We start from the raw sequence: 16,408 nt of genomic DNA, 5'->3' as shown, positions 1-16,408 counted from the left end.
CTAACCATGGAGGCCACAAAAGAAATTCATAGGGTAGTGTGATACACTAAGCCACATCACTTCCTTTTTTAAAAAAAAAAAACCCTCCTCCCTCCTCAGGCTCAAAGTAGAACTCAGGCTGCTAGAATCTTACCAGAGTTTGCAAAAGATTTCCTTGAAAGTGTGGCTGGCATTGATAGCAATAAGTTTGAGATTTTATTTATTCTATTTTTTCCAGACAGAGTTTCGCTCTGTTGCCCTTGGTAGAGTGCTGTGGCATCATAGTAGCTCATAGCAACCTCAATCTTCTTTTTCTTTTAATAGCTTCAAGGCCTTTTATTTATTTATTGCAGTTTTTTTTTTTTTTGGCCGGGGCTGGGTTTGAACCCATCACCTCCGGTATATGGGGCCGGCACCCTACTCCTTTGAGCCATACGCGCCACCCAACCTCAATCTTTTGAGCTCAAGACATCCTCCTGCCTCAGCCTCCCCAGTAGCTGGGACTACAGGTGCCTACCACAATGCCTGGCTATTTTTTAGAGATGGAGTCTTGCTCTTGCCCAGGTTGGTCTCGAACTCCTGAATTCAAGGGATCCACCTGCCTCTGCCTCCTATAGTGTTAGGGTTACAAGCATGAGCCACCAGGCTGAGCTAAGATTTGATCTTAACTTACCTTCCTTGAGCAACAAGCAATTTCTCAAGTGTGGTGGAAGAAGGCAAGCTTGGGGAAAGCACATCTGAGGAGCCCATTCACAAGGCCCCTGTGACTTTGTACCCTGCAGGGATGTGGGCCCTCCTGCAGCTGGGGGTACTCTCAGAGAAGCAGTTCCTACGAGGTCACCTGTGCAACACAACAGGCAAGGGGGACTGTCTGACCTGAAATGGGCCTTGGCCCCACCACCACAAGTTAGATTAACAGACTGGTTCTAAATGTCGACAGCTTATCTGTCCATGCCACCTGGGCTCACAGGGCACCGGTTACTCAAGGATTTCCACTCTCCTCAGAGAAAAGCATACTGCTCTCTAAATTATGCTGGTGTATTGCCCAACCCTGGCCCTGCCCCCCAGCACATGGCAGACAGGGAGTATGGAGACTGCAGGGGCCTCACACATATCACCACAGCTCCTTTGGGGACATTTCTCTGAGCACAGAGTGCAGAACTGAGTAGTGACAGAAGGTGGCTGAGTTAGGACCTGGCAGGGCTCATGGCATCCACATCCCCCATGTGTAAGGGACAGAGGCAGTGGCCAGGATTCTGGAACACAAGTATGAGGAGGGAAGGTGGCAACTGATGTACTGAGATGGAGGGGCTGAGGCAGAACTTCTAAGCTTGGTTCCTTTTGTATGACACAGAAAGGCCACAGAGTTTCTGAGGTATGTTTTCTTATTCTTTTGTGTCTCCAGAGCCCCTTTCCAAAATAACATTTAAATTAGTATTCTGTGTGATAGACAATCAAATTAAGGAAATCAGATGCCACTAGCATCACAAGTTTGGTTTCATTCTGTTTTCCTAGGAGCACTCTGGCACCACTTCCATAGCAGGGATGACCTCAGCAGGTCCCCTAAGGTGTGTCCACCTTCTCACAGCCAGAGAGAGAGGGGAACTAGGGCTACCCAGCCTGGCACCAAGAGCCCAAAGACCTGCTTTTCAGGCTCTGTCCCCAAACCTGCTCAGCTTGCAGCTAATGCCTTCTCTCGCTGGAAACACAAACACTGTTTCTCACGGAAATGTCTTCTACAGCAGCAGTTCTCAACCTATGGGTCGCGACCCACAGGAACTGTTAAAGGGCCATGGCATTAAGAAGGTTGAGAACCAGTGTTCTGTGGAGACCTGAAAAGGGCTGAGTTCATCCCAGCTGTTCCAGGGTAGAGCTGCTGGGCAGGGTTCGAAACTCCCACGCAGCAGACCTCTCAAAGTAGTTACGGTTTTGGCTCTGGGAGTGGCTGGCACCGCTGGGACATCCAGCCCACACAGTCCCAAAGGTTTAAGTGTGGTGCTTTAGCTCCATCTTGGCGACTGTTGCCTGGTGCACTTCGTCAGGGCCATCAGCAAAGCGCAGTGCACGGGCCCAGGCGAAGAACTGTGACAGCGGGTAGTCGCTGCTCAGTCCTGCTGCTCCAAAGGCCTGGAGGACACAGGGCAGGAAGGGGAGGAAATCCTAAGTGAGCTTTCACCTTTGAGGGTCCCAGAAGGCAGGCGTATGACCTGCTTGTAACAGCTCATAACAGTCAACTACTCAGAGGGTCCCCTATGTCATGTATGTGATAATAAATAATCCCGAGACTTCAGGTGGGCCCAACACTTGCTATTCCATAGATGCCAGACTCACCAAGCCTGCTCTGCAGGGGGCTTCTGTTCTATACTGGGGCCAAGTGTTAGGATATGAGAGGGAGGCATCCCATACCTCTTGAGGTAAGAGGCTGTGCTCTGAGGTTACAAAACCCCAGCTCCCTATAAGCTGAGTGACCTAGACAAGTCACTTCCTTTTTCTGTGCCTATGTTTTCTCATATTTTATTTTATTTTTTTGCAGTTTTTGGCCAGGGCTGGGTTTAGGAACCCGCCATGTCCGGTATATGGGGCCAGCGCCCTACTACTTGAGCCACAGGTGCCACCCTGTTTCCTCATATTTTAAGTGGAGATAGGATGGGGCCCCCCTCATATGGTTGTTCTAAGAGAAGAAGGAAAACCACATGCACAGTGAGGGAGCAATAAAGATGCTGTCAGGGTTTTCAGGAGGATGGGCCACCAAAGGTGCGGACGTTTCACATCTGGTGTCAACAGCTCAGAGAAACCAGCTGTCCGGTCTGTGCTCACCTGAATAGAGCGATCAATCACTCGGCAGGCCATGGATGGGGCTACCATTTTAATCATGGCTATATCCAAAGCTGCAGCCTGAGAGGAGAGAAGAGGAGGTTGTAAAAGACCTGAGGGCAGAATGCTTAGAAGAACAGTTAGATGCACAGAGAGAAATAAAACACATGGGCTCAAAACAGAGGCTCTGCGATCTCATGGGATATCAGCTGGAGGGTAACTCAAGATGTCCTAAGAGGAGACCAGGGATGGTGGCTCAAGCCTATAATCCCAGCACTTTGGGAGGCTTAAGTGAGAGGATCCCTTGAGGTCAGGAGTTAGAGACTAGCTGGGCAACACAGTGAGACTCCATCTCTACAAAAACTTAGAAAAAATTAGCCAGGTATGGTGGTGTGTACTTGCAGTCTCAGCTACTCAGGAAGCTGAGGCAAGTGGATCTTTTGAGCCCAGGAGTAGAAGGCTGCAGTGAGCTATGACTGTGCCACTGCACTCCAGCCTAGGTGATAGAATGAGACCCAGTCTCTAAAACTATAAAATTTCTGTAATCCTAGCATTCTGGGAGGCCAAGGTAGGGGGACTGCCTGAGCTTAGGTGTCTGAAACCAGCCTGAGCAAGAGTGAGACCCTCATCTCTAAAAAATAGCTAGGCATTGTGGATGAAGTGAGCTATGATTGCACCTGTAGTCCCAGCTACTTGGAAGGCTAAGGCAAGAATTTGAGGTTGCTGTGAACTCTAATGCCATGGCACTCTATCCAGAGAGACAAAGTGAGTCTCTCTCTCAAAAAATAAATAGGGTGGTGTCTGTGGCTCAGGGAGTAGGGCGCCGGCTCCATATACTGAGGGTGGCAGGTTCGAACCCAGCCCCCACCAAACTGCAACAAAAAAAATAGCTGATGGGCCGTGCCTGTGGCTCAAGGAGTAGGGCGCTGGCCCCATATGCCGACGGTGGTGGGTTCAAACCCAGCCCCAGCCAAAAAACTGCAAAAAAAAAACAGAAAGGAAAGCCAGGCATTGCGATAGGTGCCTGTAGTCCCAGCTACTCAGTAGGCTGAGGCAAGAGAATCGCCTAGGCCCAAGAGCTGGGGGTTGCTGTTAGCTGTGACGCCACAGCACTCTACCGAGAGCGCCAAAGTAAGACTCTGTCTCTAAAATAATAATAATAATAAATAAATTTTTTAGGGCTGCGCCTGTGGCTCAGTCAGAAGGGCGCCGGCCCCATATACCGAGGGTGGCAGGTTCAAACCCGGCCCCGGCCAAACTGCAACCAAAAAATAGCCGGGCGTTGTGGTGGGCGCCTGTAGTCCCAGCTACTCGGGAGGCTGAGGCAAGAGAATCGCTTAAGCCCAGGAGTTGGAGGTTGCTGTGAGCTGTGTGAGGCCACAGCACTCTACTGAGGGCCATAAAGTGAGACTCTGTCTCTACAAAACAAACAAAAAAATAATAATAAATAAATAAATAAATTTTTTAAATTAATTTTTTGGGGGTTTTTTGGGGTTTTTTTTTTGCAGTTTTTGGCCAGTGCTGGGTTTGAACCCACCACCTCTGGCATATGGGGCCAGCGCCCCACTCTGTTGAGCACCCCACTGCCCATTTTATTTTATTTTTTTGATACAGAGTCTCACTATGTTGCCCTCGGTAGAGTGCCGTGGCATCACAGCTCACAGTAACATCAAACTCTTGGGCTTAAATGATTCTCTTACCTCAGCCTCCCAAGTAGCTGGGACTACAGGCACCTGCCACAACACCCGGCTATCTTTTTTGTTGTAGTTGTCATTGTTGTTTAGCAGGCCTGGGCCAGGTTTGAACCTGCCAGCCCCAGTGTATGTGTCCAGGGCCCTAACCAGTGAGCTATGGGTGCCAAGCCAATAAACAACATTTTTAAAAAAGATGCCCTAAAATGTGAGGCAAATGCCTGGTAAGGGACAAATTTGAAGAAGAAGAGGGTTTGTGACATGTCAGAGGGGTTGTGATATGTCAGCTCCATCTCCAAGCCACAGTAAATCAAGGCCAGCCCAGAGCCGAAGAAAATGAGTTGTAAGGATCTTCCCTGGGTAAGGGTGTTTAAGAAGCATTCGAGAGCCTCCACTACATCTAGCATGAATTGTGAGCCTGGGTTGTCCCCTCAATGGTAAAAGGCGAAAGATTTACACAATTTGAAGGGAAACCAGAGTATATTGTCCCCTCAATGGTGAGGCTCTTGGGAATGGAGGCTGTCCTACAAAAAGCTGGACAAAGCAGGGTCAGAACAGGCATCATGTCTGGTCAGCTTGGGCATAGTGTCTGGCCATCACAGACATTTAGAAAGAGCCTTTCCTTTTTTTTTTTTTTTTTTAATTTAAGAAACAAGGTCTCACTCTACCACTCAGGCTTGAGTGCAGTGGCACAATCATAGCTCACTGCAGCCTTTAATTCCTGGGCTCAAGTGATCCTCCTGCCTCAACCTCCTGAGTAGTGGGACTACAGATGCTTACCACCATGCCTGGCTAATTGGGTCTTGCTATGTTGCTCAGGCTGGTTCAAACTCTTAGCTGCAAACAATCCTCCTGCCTCAGCCTCCCCAAAATGCTATGATTACAGGCATGGGCCACCATGCCCAAGCAGAAAGAGCTTTAATTAAAGAAATGATACAATATCCAGGTGCTGTGTCAGGTGCTTGTAGTCTCAATTACTTGGTAGACTGAGGCAAGAGGCTCACTTGAGCCCAATAATTTGAGGTTGCTGTGAACTATGCCATGGTACTCTACTGAGGGCAACAAAGTGAGACTCTGTCTCAAAAAAAAACACACACTTTTTGTGTCAAAAGCTTCTATTTTGGCTAGAAGATTAAGACCAGGAGAGGGTCCCTTTTCCCTTCCTACTCTTTCTTTGCCTGATACCTGCACCATCATGCCCCAGGAGGGCAGGCCTGACCGGGTCCACATCTCAAACTAAGAAGTTCACCCAGTCAGTAAAATATAAAGGTTAGTCCTTTTTTTATTGTGCCAATTCTATGTTTATAAAGCTGCCCAAATAGTTCTAAGTAGAGTGAAAATATAGATTTCTGTGTCAAGAAGCTCTTTCCCCCAAGGTTTGCTGAATGTTCCTCTTGTGACCTCTGGGTCTCTGCTATCTGGGGACCTCTCCCAGGTGCCCTCTGCTCCTACTTTATTTCCTGCCACGTCCATGAGGTGAGCAGCTTTCAGCACAAGCAGCCGGGCCTGCTCGATCTCTACACGTGACTGGGCAATATCTGCCAGCACTGTGCCCTGCTCCACCAGGGGCTTCCTGAAGGCCATGCGGGACTTCACCTGTTGACACAGAACATACAGAGCTGGGGACACACTGGCCTCAAGAGGCACGGGGCTAGTGGCCTGCAGAAGTAGGTGGGAGGAAGCACAGATAGGAGATAGCAGAAGAGGAAAGCAAAAGCCAGAAAGTGTGGCCCATCTGCCAAGTTGCCAGCAGGGTCTGGACATGAGATATTCATGTGCAGAAGAGCAAGCTCAGCCAAAGCCCATGTGGTGCCTGTAACAAATTACTTTTAACCCTTTATCCCAGCAATTCCAGCCACCTATGGGCAGGACCAACTGGCAGGTAGGAACAGTTCTTTTCCATCTGAGCCAGCATCTGGCTGAAGGCTACTCCTGGGCGCTTCCCACCCAACATACAGGGAGGGCACCCCCTACCGACCATAGTCCAACATCCCACCCAAGCTCCGTGGGGAGCCCAGGCGACCTTATCTGCTACATATTGGGGTTTCAAACTCTGAACGGCACAAGGCATCAGAATAGTTCTAAGTATTCTTTTCTTTCTTGTTTTATTTATTTTTACTAAAAATGATTTTTACACAAATAATATGGCAGAAAAACTATCCATTTTCAGAACAACAAAAAGAGAAGAAAATTAAAAAACACCTAGTATGCCACCATCTAGTCATCTACAGTTAATATTTGGTGGATATCTTTGTAGACTTTTCGTATATACATATATAAATATACACATTTTTTTTTTTTTTTTTTTTGTAGAGACAGAGTCTCAGTGTACCGCCCTCGGGTAGAGTGCCGTGGCGTCACACGGCTCACAGCAACCTCTAACTCTTGGGCTTACGCGATTCTCTTGCCTCAGCCTCCCGAGCAGCTGGGACTACAGGCGCCCGCCACAACGCCCGGCTATTTTTTTGTTGTAGTTTGGCCGGGGCTGGGTTTGAACCCGCCACCCTCGGCATATGGGGCCGGCGCCCTGCTCACTGAGCCACAGGCGCCGCCCAAATATACACATTTTATTCCCCCAAAATAGAAGTCATAGTCTGTATACTGCTCGGTCACCTGCTTTAAAATTTAGAGTATAGAGTGGCACCTGTGGCTCAGTGAATAGGGGCTCCAGCCCCATATACCAAGGGTGGTGGGTTCGAACCCAGCCCTGGCCAAACTGCAATAAAAGAAAAAAAAATTGTAATTGGTTCCAAAATACTCTAAAAAAAAAAATGTAAGAGTATATAGGAAACATCTCTCAATGTTAAGAAGTATATTTGCACAGCATCGTGGATTCGCTGTGTCAATGTCTTAGTTCACGCGGCAAGGCATCCACTGCTAGCCTCATAAGTTGTTCCCAATATTTTGCTGTTAGCATCTTTTGTAGCTTCCTGATTACTCCTGTGCACCAGGACCTGAGTGGAGCTATCATGTTAACATGATGCACTTTCTGAAGACTTTTGATATGTGCAGTATAACTGCTCTGCCGGAAGGCTGGTGTGAGTTTTAATGCTGTATGGGGCAGAAACACCATACCTGAATCTGCAAGAGGAGCATTTGCTTTTCTTTTTTTCTTTTTGATTTTTTTGAGACAGAGTCTCACTATGTTGTTCTCAGTAGAGTGCCTTGGCATCACAACTCACAGCAACCTCACAAACCCTTGGGCTTAAGCCATTCTCTTGCCTCAGCCTCCCAAGTAGCTGGGGCTACAGGCATCGACCACAAGCCGGCTATTTTGTTGTTGTTGTTGTCATTGTTGTTTGGCAGGCCCGGCTGGGTTCAAACCTGCCAGCCTCAGTGTATGTGGCTGGTGCCCTAGCCACTGAGCACAGGTGCTAAGTCTGCAAAGAGGAACATTATTTTTCAAAGAAAAGGGAACTGGTCAGTCTCAACTCAAAAGGGTGTGAATTGCTTGTTTGCTCAATAATCAAAATGCATGGCCTGCCTCTGTTCTCTGTGTGACGTTTCTTGCAAGACACTTAATTTGTGATCTCAAGGCTTGCTTCACCTTTGTGAAATGGTTCTCACCAATAGCTCCTTTACATAGGCTCCCAACCTTTGGGGGTTAGGGGAGGGAGGGGGTTGGGGGGAGGGGGGTCACAGCAGAATAAAAGTTTTCTGGATGTGCTGGGGCAGAAGGGCAGTACAGGGCCAGATGCTGGAACCCGAGGTATGAAAACCCCAGCCTGAAAGCACCACAGGCTCTGCCTAAGTGGCTCTCGGCAGCCTGTGACCATTTGGAACCTCGCCCTCTGCTGCCACAGAACCTGTTCTTTAGCTTCTGGTCATCTCAATAGGGTAGGGCCCATACTGCTGTGCATTCACACTGCACCCAATACAAAGCAAAGACCAGGACTCCAACTTCTTGTCAAGGACATCACCTCCCATCATCCGTTAGGTCTGCTTTCAGAAAACAGGTAAGATTTGATGTGTGGCAGCAAAGCAGTTGGCTAGGTCAGTAGTAGGAGCAGAAAGAAGCACTCACTCGAGCCTTCATGAGTGCCAGGGCCCTCTCTGAGAACCCGATCAACCTCATGCAGTGATGAATCCTGCCGGGGCCAAGTCTGCCCTGAGCGATCTCAAAGCCTCGCCCAGGCCCCAGGACCATGTTCTCCTTGGGCACACGCACGTTTTCAAATTGGACTTCACCATGGCCTCCTGAAAGACGGAAATGATCACCTTAGGCCCTGTCCATTTCCCTTGGATGTGTTTATTCTTCACCTCTATTTGGGTTATCTACGAGCGATGTTGCTACCCTTTAGTTGGGCTTCCAACTAGAACACAGTTAAAGGGAAAGGGAGGGCAGAAAGGAGCTTATAAAAGATAGAAAATGACTCTCTGGTGTATAATGACAAATTACCATTATGTAATTCCTTTTATGAAAACATAATGATGCCACCCTAAGCTGAAACACCCCAATAGTTCGTGTTAAACTATGTACACTGTGAGTAGAGAACCCCCAGTGGAAGGACCAAACTAGGGCTATGGCCTGGAGGTCGGCTATCCACACTGGGGTCCCTAGGAGAGAAGGTCTGGCGTCCACTTGCTGCCTACTGCCTCCACCCTGTGTTCATAGACTCTTCTTATCTAAGCTTAGAAGAGGAAAAAAACACATAAATGCCTGTCTGATATCTGCCCACGTGATTGATATTCATGTATGGAAATGAAAGGTAGGAGCATGTGGCAGCAAAAGTCATCAGACCCTTGCATATGGGACATGGCAAGTCCTGAACAAGAGCAAGGGCTGCCCAAAGTCATTTCTCAGGGACCAGACCCACCTAGGGGCAACCCGCCCCAGGAGGTCCAACCTGGAGCATCCTCTAGCCCATACACTGTCAGGGGCCGGATGATTTTTATTCCTGGGGTATCCATGGGAACCAGAAGGATGGACTGTTGCTGGTGGCTCGGGGCAAGCGGGTCTGTTTTTCCCATAAACACACAGAGTTGGCAGCGAGGATCCAGGACACCTGCCAGGAAAGGAGAGAGACAGAGCCTGATCACCTGATGCCTGGGCCATCAGATCTCTTCACACACGCACTCCTAGCCCAAAAAAGGGGACACAGCAAACAGAGGTCTCTGAGACATCACGTAATCAGATGTACATTTGAAGGCTCCTGACTAGAAATAAGAGCAAATTGCTTTTTGTCCCATTGAGGAACGAATCCAACATCGTAAGAGCAAGTGTTTAAAAAACCATTGTGAAGAGCTGAAAATATAATTTAGAGGTAAGAGGCTGAAAATTGCTATGTTATCACTGCTAGCCTGTTCTGTGCTATTCCCACAGGTGTATAAACATAATGGCTTTGGGTCCAGGCCTTGGAATCTAGCAAACCTTTAACTCTGGGTTCCCTACTTGGCAGCTGGGGGCTAGTATATTAAGGAAATGACTTAAGTTGCTTCTCTGAGTCCTAGTTTCTTCCTCTGCAAAATGGGGCTGATGGCACCTATCATTTGGGGAGGTGTGGGCTCAGGTCAGGTAGGCCCAGGACTGTCATTAGCCCTAAGCACGCAACACACCTCATCTAGGAGCAGAGGGAAGCCACTGAGGAAGTGACTTTCTGCCTTTCCAAAAAGAGCTGCCCAAGGCAGAATGAAGATGGCAGGGTGAGTAAAGAGACTTCTAGAGTTGTGTGTGGTCATCAGGGGACATCTCTACCCCTGTGAAATAGCACTCTTGAGAACAGGACACGCCATGTAGTGTCCTCTTGTTCTCTCATGTTTGCTGGGGCCACAAAGAGACAGAATCTCCTTTGTGTCAACAGAAAAAGCAGCTGGCCACTACCAGGCACCAAGAGACATGCCCATCAGTACAGACTCAACAACATGCACTTGGAAAAGCAAATGTTAGGCCAAATACCTGTGATCCACCACTTGTGACCATTTATGACATAGGAGCAATCCTCTTCTCTGATGGAAGCCTCAATGTTGGTGGCATCCGATGAGGCAACCTGAGTGACACCACATTCTAGTTAGAGCCGTCAACGTCACATAATGGGGCCTGGCAAGTGGGTAGTGGCTCAAGTGAGGTACCTGTGGCTCAGTCATAGCAAAACAGGAGCGAGCCTTGCCCTCCAGCAAAGGAACCAGCCAGCGAGCCTTCTGCTCCTCAGTGCCATACCTTACCAGAAGTTCCATGTTCCCCGTGTCAGGAGCAGAGCAGTTAAATATCTGAAAAGGAGCAAGAGCACAACAGTGACTCTCACATCCATATTTAAAACTTCAAATACCCTGGAAATGGTGGAACAGGACCCCTTCCAAGTCACATTCTTCCTCACACCCAGTAATGGTCAGATACACAGTATTTTGAATACAGTATCTCAGAGCCCCTGAAGCCCAGCCGAAGACCCTTCTGAGAGAAAGGAGCCTGCAGGGGTGCAGGAGGCTCACAGAGCTCTCATCTTCCCCCAGCAACTCCCAGCCCTGAGTTGCTTTCTGGGTATGGCTCCAGTCACCTGCCTCTAGTTGTCCTCTCTCCTTATGAGAAGTCACCCAGGCTGGAGTGTAATCATAGCTCACTGTAGCCTCAAACTCCTGGGCTCAAGTGATCCTCCTGCCTCAGCCTCCCAAATAGTTGGGACTACAGGCATGTGCCAACACAGCCAGATAATTTTTTGTTTTTGTAGAGATGGGGGTCTTGCTATGTTGTCCAGGCTGATCTCAAACTCCCAGCCTGAAACAATCCTCCTGCCTCAGCCTCTCAAAGTGCTGGGATTATAGATGTGAATGGCCCTAATAAAAAGTTTAAATTTGGGGGTGGCGCCTGTCGCTCAAAGGGATAAGGTGCTGGCCCCACATGCCGGAGGTGGCGGGTTCAAACCCAGCCCCAGCCAAAAACTGCAAAAAAAAAAAAAAAAAGTTGAAGTTTGAGTTGATGCTCCTAAATCCATACTTTCTATTTCTGGAGGAGAGTGACTAGGAGAGTGAGGGGAAATGTTCTTTTTTTTTTTTTTGTAGAGACAGAGTCTCACTTTATGGCCCTTGGTAGAGTACCGTGGCATCACACAGCTCACAGCAACCTCCAACTTCTGGGCTTAAGCGATTCTCTTGCCTCAGCCTCCCAAGTAGCTGGGACTATAGGTGCCCGCCACAGCACCTGGCTATAGGGGAAATGTTCTTATAGAAGACCAAGATATTCTTACACGCTGAGGAAAACTTTAAAGACCATACCTCAGGAGCATACAAAGACGTGCCCATGAGCTCACACAGATGTGCATATTCCATGTTGGTCAGTCCTGCTCCATATTTTTTCTCAGGATCAGTCTCCAAGGGTAGGAAAAGGTTCCAAAGTCCTTCAGCCTTGGCTTTCTCCTATAGTGGGAAAAATAAGACAGGGGATGATTTAATTTTATTTTGACTCATGGAAAACAATGAAAGGGATTGGAAGGAATAAGACAGACAAAGATGTAGTGTGTGCCAAAAACAATTACAGGAGTCTGCACCACTGGGCTGGACGTGGATCTGTAGGTGACAGAGATGTAAGAACATCTTAGAAACAACTAAGTCCTAACAGCAATAGCAGTAATCAGTTTGCTCCCCCACCTTTCAATGTCCCAGACATCCCCCCACATCCGGATTTTACCATTATTAGCTTTAATATTATTGTAACTATGAATCTTATTAAAATACATGCAATGGCTATAGCAGACTGAAGGTTTCTTCAGCAGACCTGCTAGGAACTGGGCCTGGTACCTTTGGCTTCAGCCTCAGCTGCTTTTATAATATATAGTAAGGAGATAACCCTGAACAAACTTCCTTTATGAGACAAAATTTTGTTCTTGGGACAAGGAACCTAATCCCTAAATGTAGCTCTGGGCTGGGAAGCTAGGAAGTCTATTGGTGAGTCAGGAGCTCAGGCTTTCAGCCTCACTGTGCCTGGCTGGGAGCTTCCTGACCTCTGTGCTCAGGTTTCCTCATCTATGCAATGGGGATGTGATCACCACCCTATCAGATAGGACTAGAAGGTGCAGTCACAGAAACAAACTGTGACTAGCTAAAGGGAAAAAGGAACTGAATGGGAAGATTCTCAGGGGCTTTCTAATTGGACAAAGAGAGAAGGAGGCTCAGAAACAGACCAGGGTTGCCCAGAGGATTGCACTAGGATAGGATACTCAACAGTCCTGTGGGGGCCCCAGTGCTGTGGAATGAGTGAGTGCCAACTGTTTTCTATGTTGAAAATACTACTCATTGTTTCATTTCCAGGAAAGGAGAATCTGCCCAGATTTTCACAGCTTACATGATAACTTCTTAGCTAGGGAGGGCTGGGTTGGTGCCTTGACTGAAGGTTCTATCAGGCTATATCTAAAGGTGGGGAGACAGAATGCCCCTGGGCTGAACTGGGGTGTTACTACCAATAGCAGGAGGATGGGTACCAGGCAGCCCAAACCCAACCAGGGTCCACGGCACCCACCTACTGGGTTGTGAAGATTAAAGGAGAAAACATAGAACATAGACAGCTTGATGTGGAAGCCAATGGGTTGCAATGAATATGTATTGGTGATTGTGGATACACTCACTATCACTGCTGCTTCTCACCGGGGAGCTCACCAGTTGCCTTGTCTCAATACCACGTGCTTCCAGAATCAGTACATGCCCATGCCTCACTGTGTGTGTTTAGCTAATCAGCCTTAGAGTGCAATGACCAAGGAGAAGAAGGGCAGATTCACTGGAAGGGAGGAAAAAGTGAGAGTTCTGAGAAGCAGCAGAATGAGAAAATGAATCTACCTACTTGCAGAAGGAGGGAAAAATGAAACCACAGAATTCACACCTGGAGATCTGGATGTGAATTTAAGTGCTATTATTTCTTACTATACGCTGTGCACAAATCTCTTCCCTTAACTTTAAATGAAGAACAATAATTTTTACCTCCCAGGATTTGTGAAATGCATGGTAAATAGCCAAAAATGCCTCCTCACTTTTGTCCAGTAATCACAATTTGGATAAAAGTCACGAGCTAGGATTTCATCGCCCCAAAATCTTAGTTAACATTATGATTCTGGGTGGCGCCGTGGCTCAGTGAGTAGGGTGCCAACCCCATATACCAAGGGTGGTGGGTTCAAACCCGGCCCCAGCCAAACTGCAACAAAATATAGCTGGGTGTTGTGGTGGGCGCCTGTAGTCCCAGCTACTCAGGAGACTGAGGCAACAGAATGGCCTAAGCCCAAGAGCTGGAGGTTGCTGTGAGCTGATGCCATGTGATTCTACTGAGAGCGACAAAGTTAGACTCTGCCTCTAAAAAAAAAAAAAAAATTATGATTCCATTCAGGTATAGCTAGAAGTAGAATGTCCACCGAGGTATTAAGTATCCAGTTTTAAGTCTGAAAGTTCACTGCATGTGTATTTGTTTTCTAATGCTCTGTGCAGCTAGATTTGTTTCAGATGGCCAAGGACCACATGTGCTGGCCAGCGGAGGGGAAAAGGGCATTTCACACATTAGTGACAGCAGCATACATTGATAAACACCTTTTGGGCAACAATTTAGTAATATTTACGAAACTTCTAAATGGTGTCATTCTTGAATGTCTGTTTTTACTTTAAATAATTTTCCTATAGCAACAGTAAATGTACAAAGAAATACAGAAATACATAAAAGATAGCATTGGGATTCTGGGAGAATTAAAAAAAAGAAATACATAAAAGAATATTCAATGCACCTTACTTGCACTGGATCTACTTCCTGTTTAATTTTGGGGATGTCCCCTCTGTGTAAGTTCCAGTGGGATCAGGATGGGATGAGGCCTCTTACTCCAGAAGCTAGTGGGGCCCAGACATTCCCTCCTTCTCCCTGCTTCCTGGCAATGGAGATGTGAGCATGGAGCCCACACCTAGCCAGATGAGAATTCTTATCTCAAATCTCAAGTCCTAAAGCAGCAGCCAGTGAAGCCCTCCCAGTCAGCTGCCCTTGAGACATACCCTGACCATGTTCTCTGCAGTTTGCTGTCCCTTGGCTTCTACTATCTTCTGAAGCCAAGGCTTCAATGTCCCTGCTGGTGTCATCAGCCACCTAATCGCCTCTGCTATTTGAGTGATCCAGAGTTGGCTTCTGGCTTACGTCTAGACTGCTAACTGAGACACATCCCCGATATCTCTTGGCCAGCCAGGGTAAGTTAAATTATGGTGCACCTGGCTGGAAGTAGTGACTCATGCCTGTAATCCTAGCACTCTGGCAGGCCGAGCCAGGAGGATCACTTCAGCTCAGGAGTTTGAGACAAGCCTGGGCAAGAGCGAGACCCCATCTCTACTAAAAATAAAAAAACTGAGGCAAGAGGATCTCTCTCTCTTTTTTTTTTTTTATAGAGACAGAGTCTCACTTTATGGCCCTCAGTAGAGTGCCATGGCATCACACAGCTCACAGCAACCTCCAACTCCCGGGCTTAAGCGATTCTCTTGCCTCAGCCTCCCGAGTAGCTGGGACTACAGGCCCCCGCCACAACGCCCAGCTATTTTTTTTGGTTGCAGTTCAGCCGGGGCCGGGTTTGAACCCGCCACCCTGGGTATATGGGGCTGGCGCCTTACCAACTAAGCCACAGGCGCAGCCCGGAAAGAGGATCTCTTGAGCCCAGAGATTTGAGGTTGCTGTGAGCTATAATGTCACTTTCTATGTTAAATACTTTATCACATTTGATCTCTGATTTTGGGATACGTTTATAACTAGAAAAAAAATGGTAATGCTAATTTATTTATATTTCTTAGAGACAGGGTCTTTCTCTGTCAACCAGACTAGAGTATAGTGGCCTGATCATAGCTCACTGTAGGCTTAAACTCCTTGTCTCAAGTGATCCCCCTGCCTCAGCCTCCCAAAGTACTGGGATTACATGCATGAGCCCACCACAGCCAGCCTGATAACGCTATTTTTTAGGAAAAACAGATGATGGTTGCATTATGTTCTTGAAGATCTTGAATAATTTAAAAAGTAACATAATCCATGGGTAACCCCAACAAAAGAAAGCAAGTATTTCTACTTATCAGATGAAGAAACACCACTGTGAGAAAACATGACATGCACACACAGTTTACAGGTGATCTGGCCCTCTGTCTGTGATATTATGGATTCTCTAGAGAGAGGCTTTATTAAGTGATATAGCACACTGCTTCAAATTTACATAATTTAGACAACCCCACCTGTCCCGGCTTCCTAAGCCACAGACAGCAGTCCACTGCAACCCAGCACATTCATACCTGTGCTATCTGGCTGTGACCTGGTCACACAGAGAGAACGAGATGAAAACCTGAATCATCAAGAGCTGTCTCTTTCAGATGAAGTTGAAAGCAAAGATACCCCAACTCAGCTCTCCTGTATCTTAACGGCCACTGATGAGCCTGGTAGGGTGAGCTGTGGGTCCTCCATGTCAGCAAGGCCTTACCACCTCACTTCGAGCTGCTTTACCTTGAGATCTTCCATCAGCGGGCAGGGCCTCCATCTGTCCACTGAGGTCTGGTAACTCTGTAGCTCTGGCTCTGCGGGATACACACACTGCTTCATAAAGCACTTCAGCTGGTGATACAGCTCTCTGACTGGTGGGGAAAGGCCCTCCGGAGAGATGACCAGAGCTCCTTTTGAAACATGAGCTTGGGAAGTTTCTGGAATGGAACAGTAACTCCTTGTGCCCATGGGGGTCAGCAGGGACTGGGCAGCTATCCACGTGTGGTAGGACCTCATGAATGGTTTTGTGACCGGCATTTCTTTGAAAACCCTGAATCCTTCTTTGACTGCAAAATCCCATGCCAGGTTAGACATAAATTCAGTCAGCTTCCCACTCTGTTCAGCAGTTGCTGAGCTTGCTTGCCCTAAGCAGAATGGAAGAAAAATAGTGATTACTCCCAAGCAACACTTCACAACAATGTTAACACATAATCTAGTTATTTCAGCAGCTGCGACCATGTGCTGT

The 16,408-nt window shown here is 47.6% G+C and overlaps 1 protein-coding gene across 5 annotated transcripts in view; it reads right to left on the bottom strand.

Moving 5' to 3' along the window:
• Positions 1–80: 80 nt before the first annotated feature.
• ACAD10 (acyl-CoA dehydrogenase family member 10) overlaps positions 81–16,408 on the bottom strand; it is an 85,723-nt gene continuing 69,395 nt past the window's right edge. The window contains exons 14-22 of one of the 5 annotated variants that reach the window (XM_053590242.1): positions 15,907–16,307; positions 11,691–11,831; positions 10,554–10,691; positions 10,381–10,471; positions 9,302–9,490; positions 8,509–8,681; positions 5,937–6,080; positions 2,797–2,874; positions 81–2,106 (exon numbers count right to left, since the gene is read on the bottom strand). In XM_053590242.1, the coding sequence (XP_053446217.1) occupies positions 1,966–2,106; positions 2,797–2,874; positions 5,937–6,080; positions 8,509–8,681; positions 9,302–9,490; positions 10,381–10,471; positions 10,554–10,691; positions 11,691–11,831; positions 15,907–16,307 (1,496 nt within the window). In that variant the 3' untranslated portion in view covers positions 81–1,965. The remainder of the gene's footprint in view (positions 2,107–2,796; positions 2,875–5,936; positions 6,081–8,508; positions 8,682–9,301; positions 9,491–10,380; positions 10,472–10,553; positions 10,692–11,690; positions 11,832–15,906; positions 16,308–16,408) is intronic. The other 4 variants (XM_053590246.1, XM_053590243.1, XM_053590244.1 and 1 more) reach the window with 4 other exon arrangements.

Source organism: Nycticebus coucang, chromosome 4 (assembly GCF_027406575.1).
Source record: "Nycticebus coucang isolate mNycCou1 chromosome 4, mNycCou1.pri, whole genome shotgun sequence".
NCBI lineage: Eukaryota > Metazoa > Chordata > Mammalia > Primates > Lorisidae > Nycticebus > Nycticebus coucang.
This window is presented reverse-complemented; position numbering and strand designations above follow the sequence as displayed.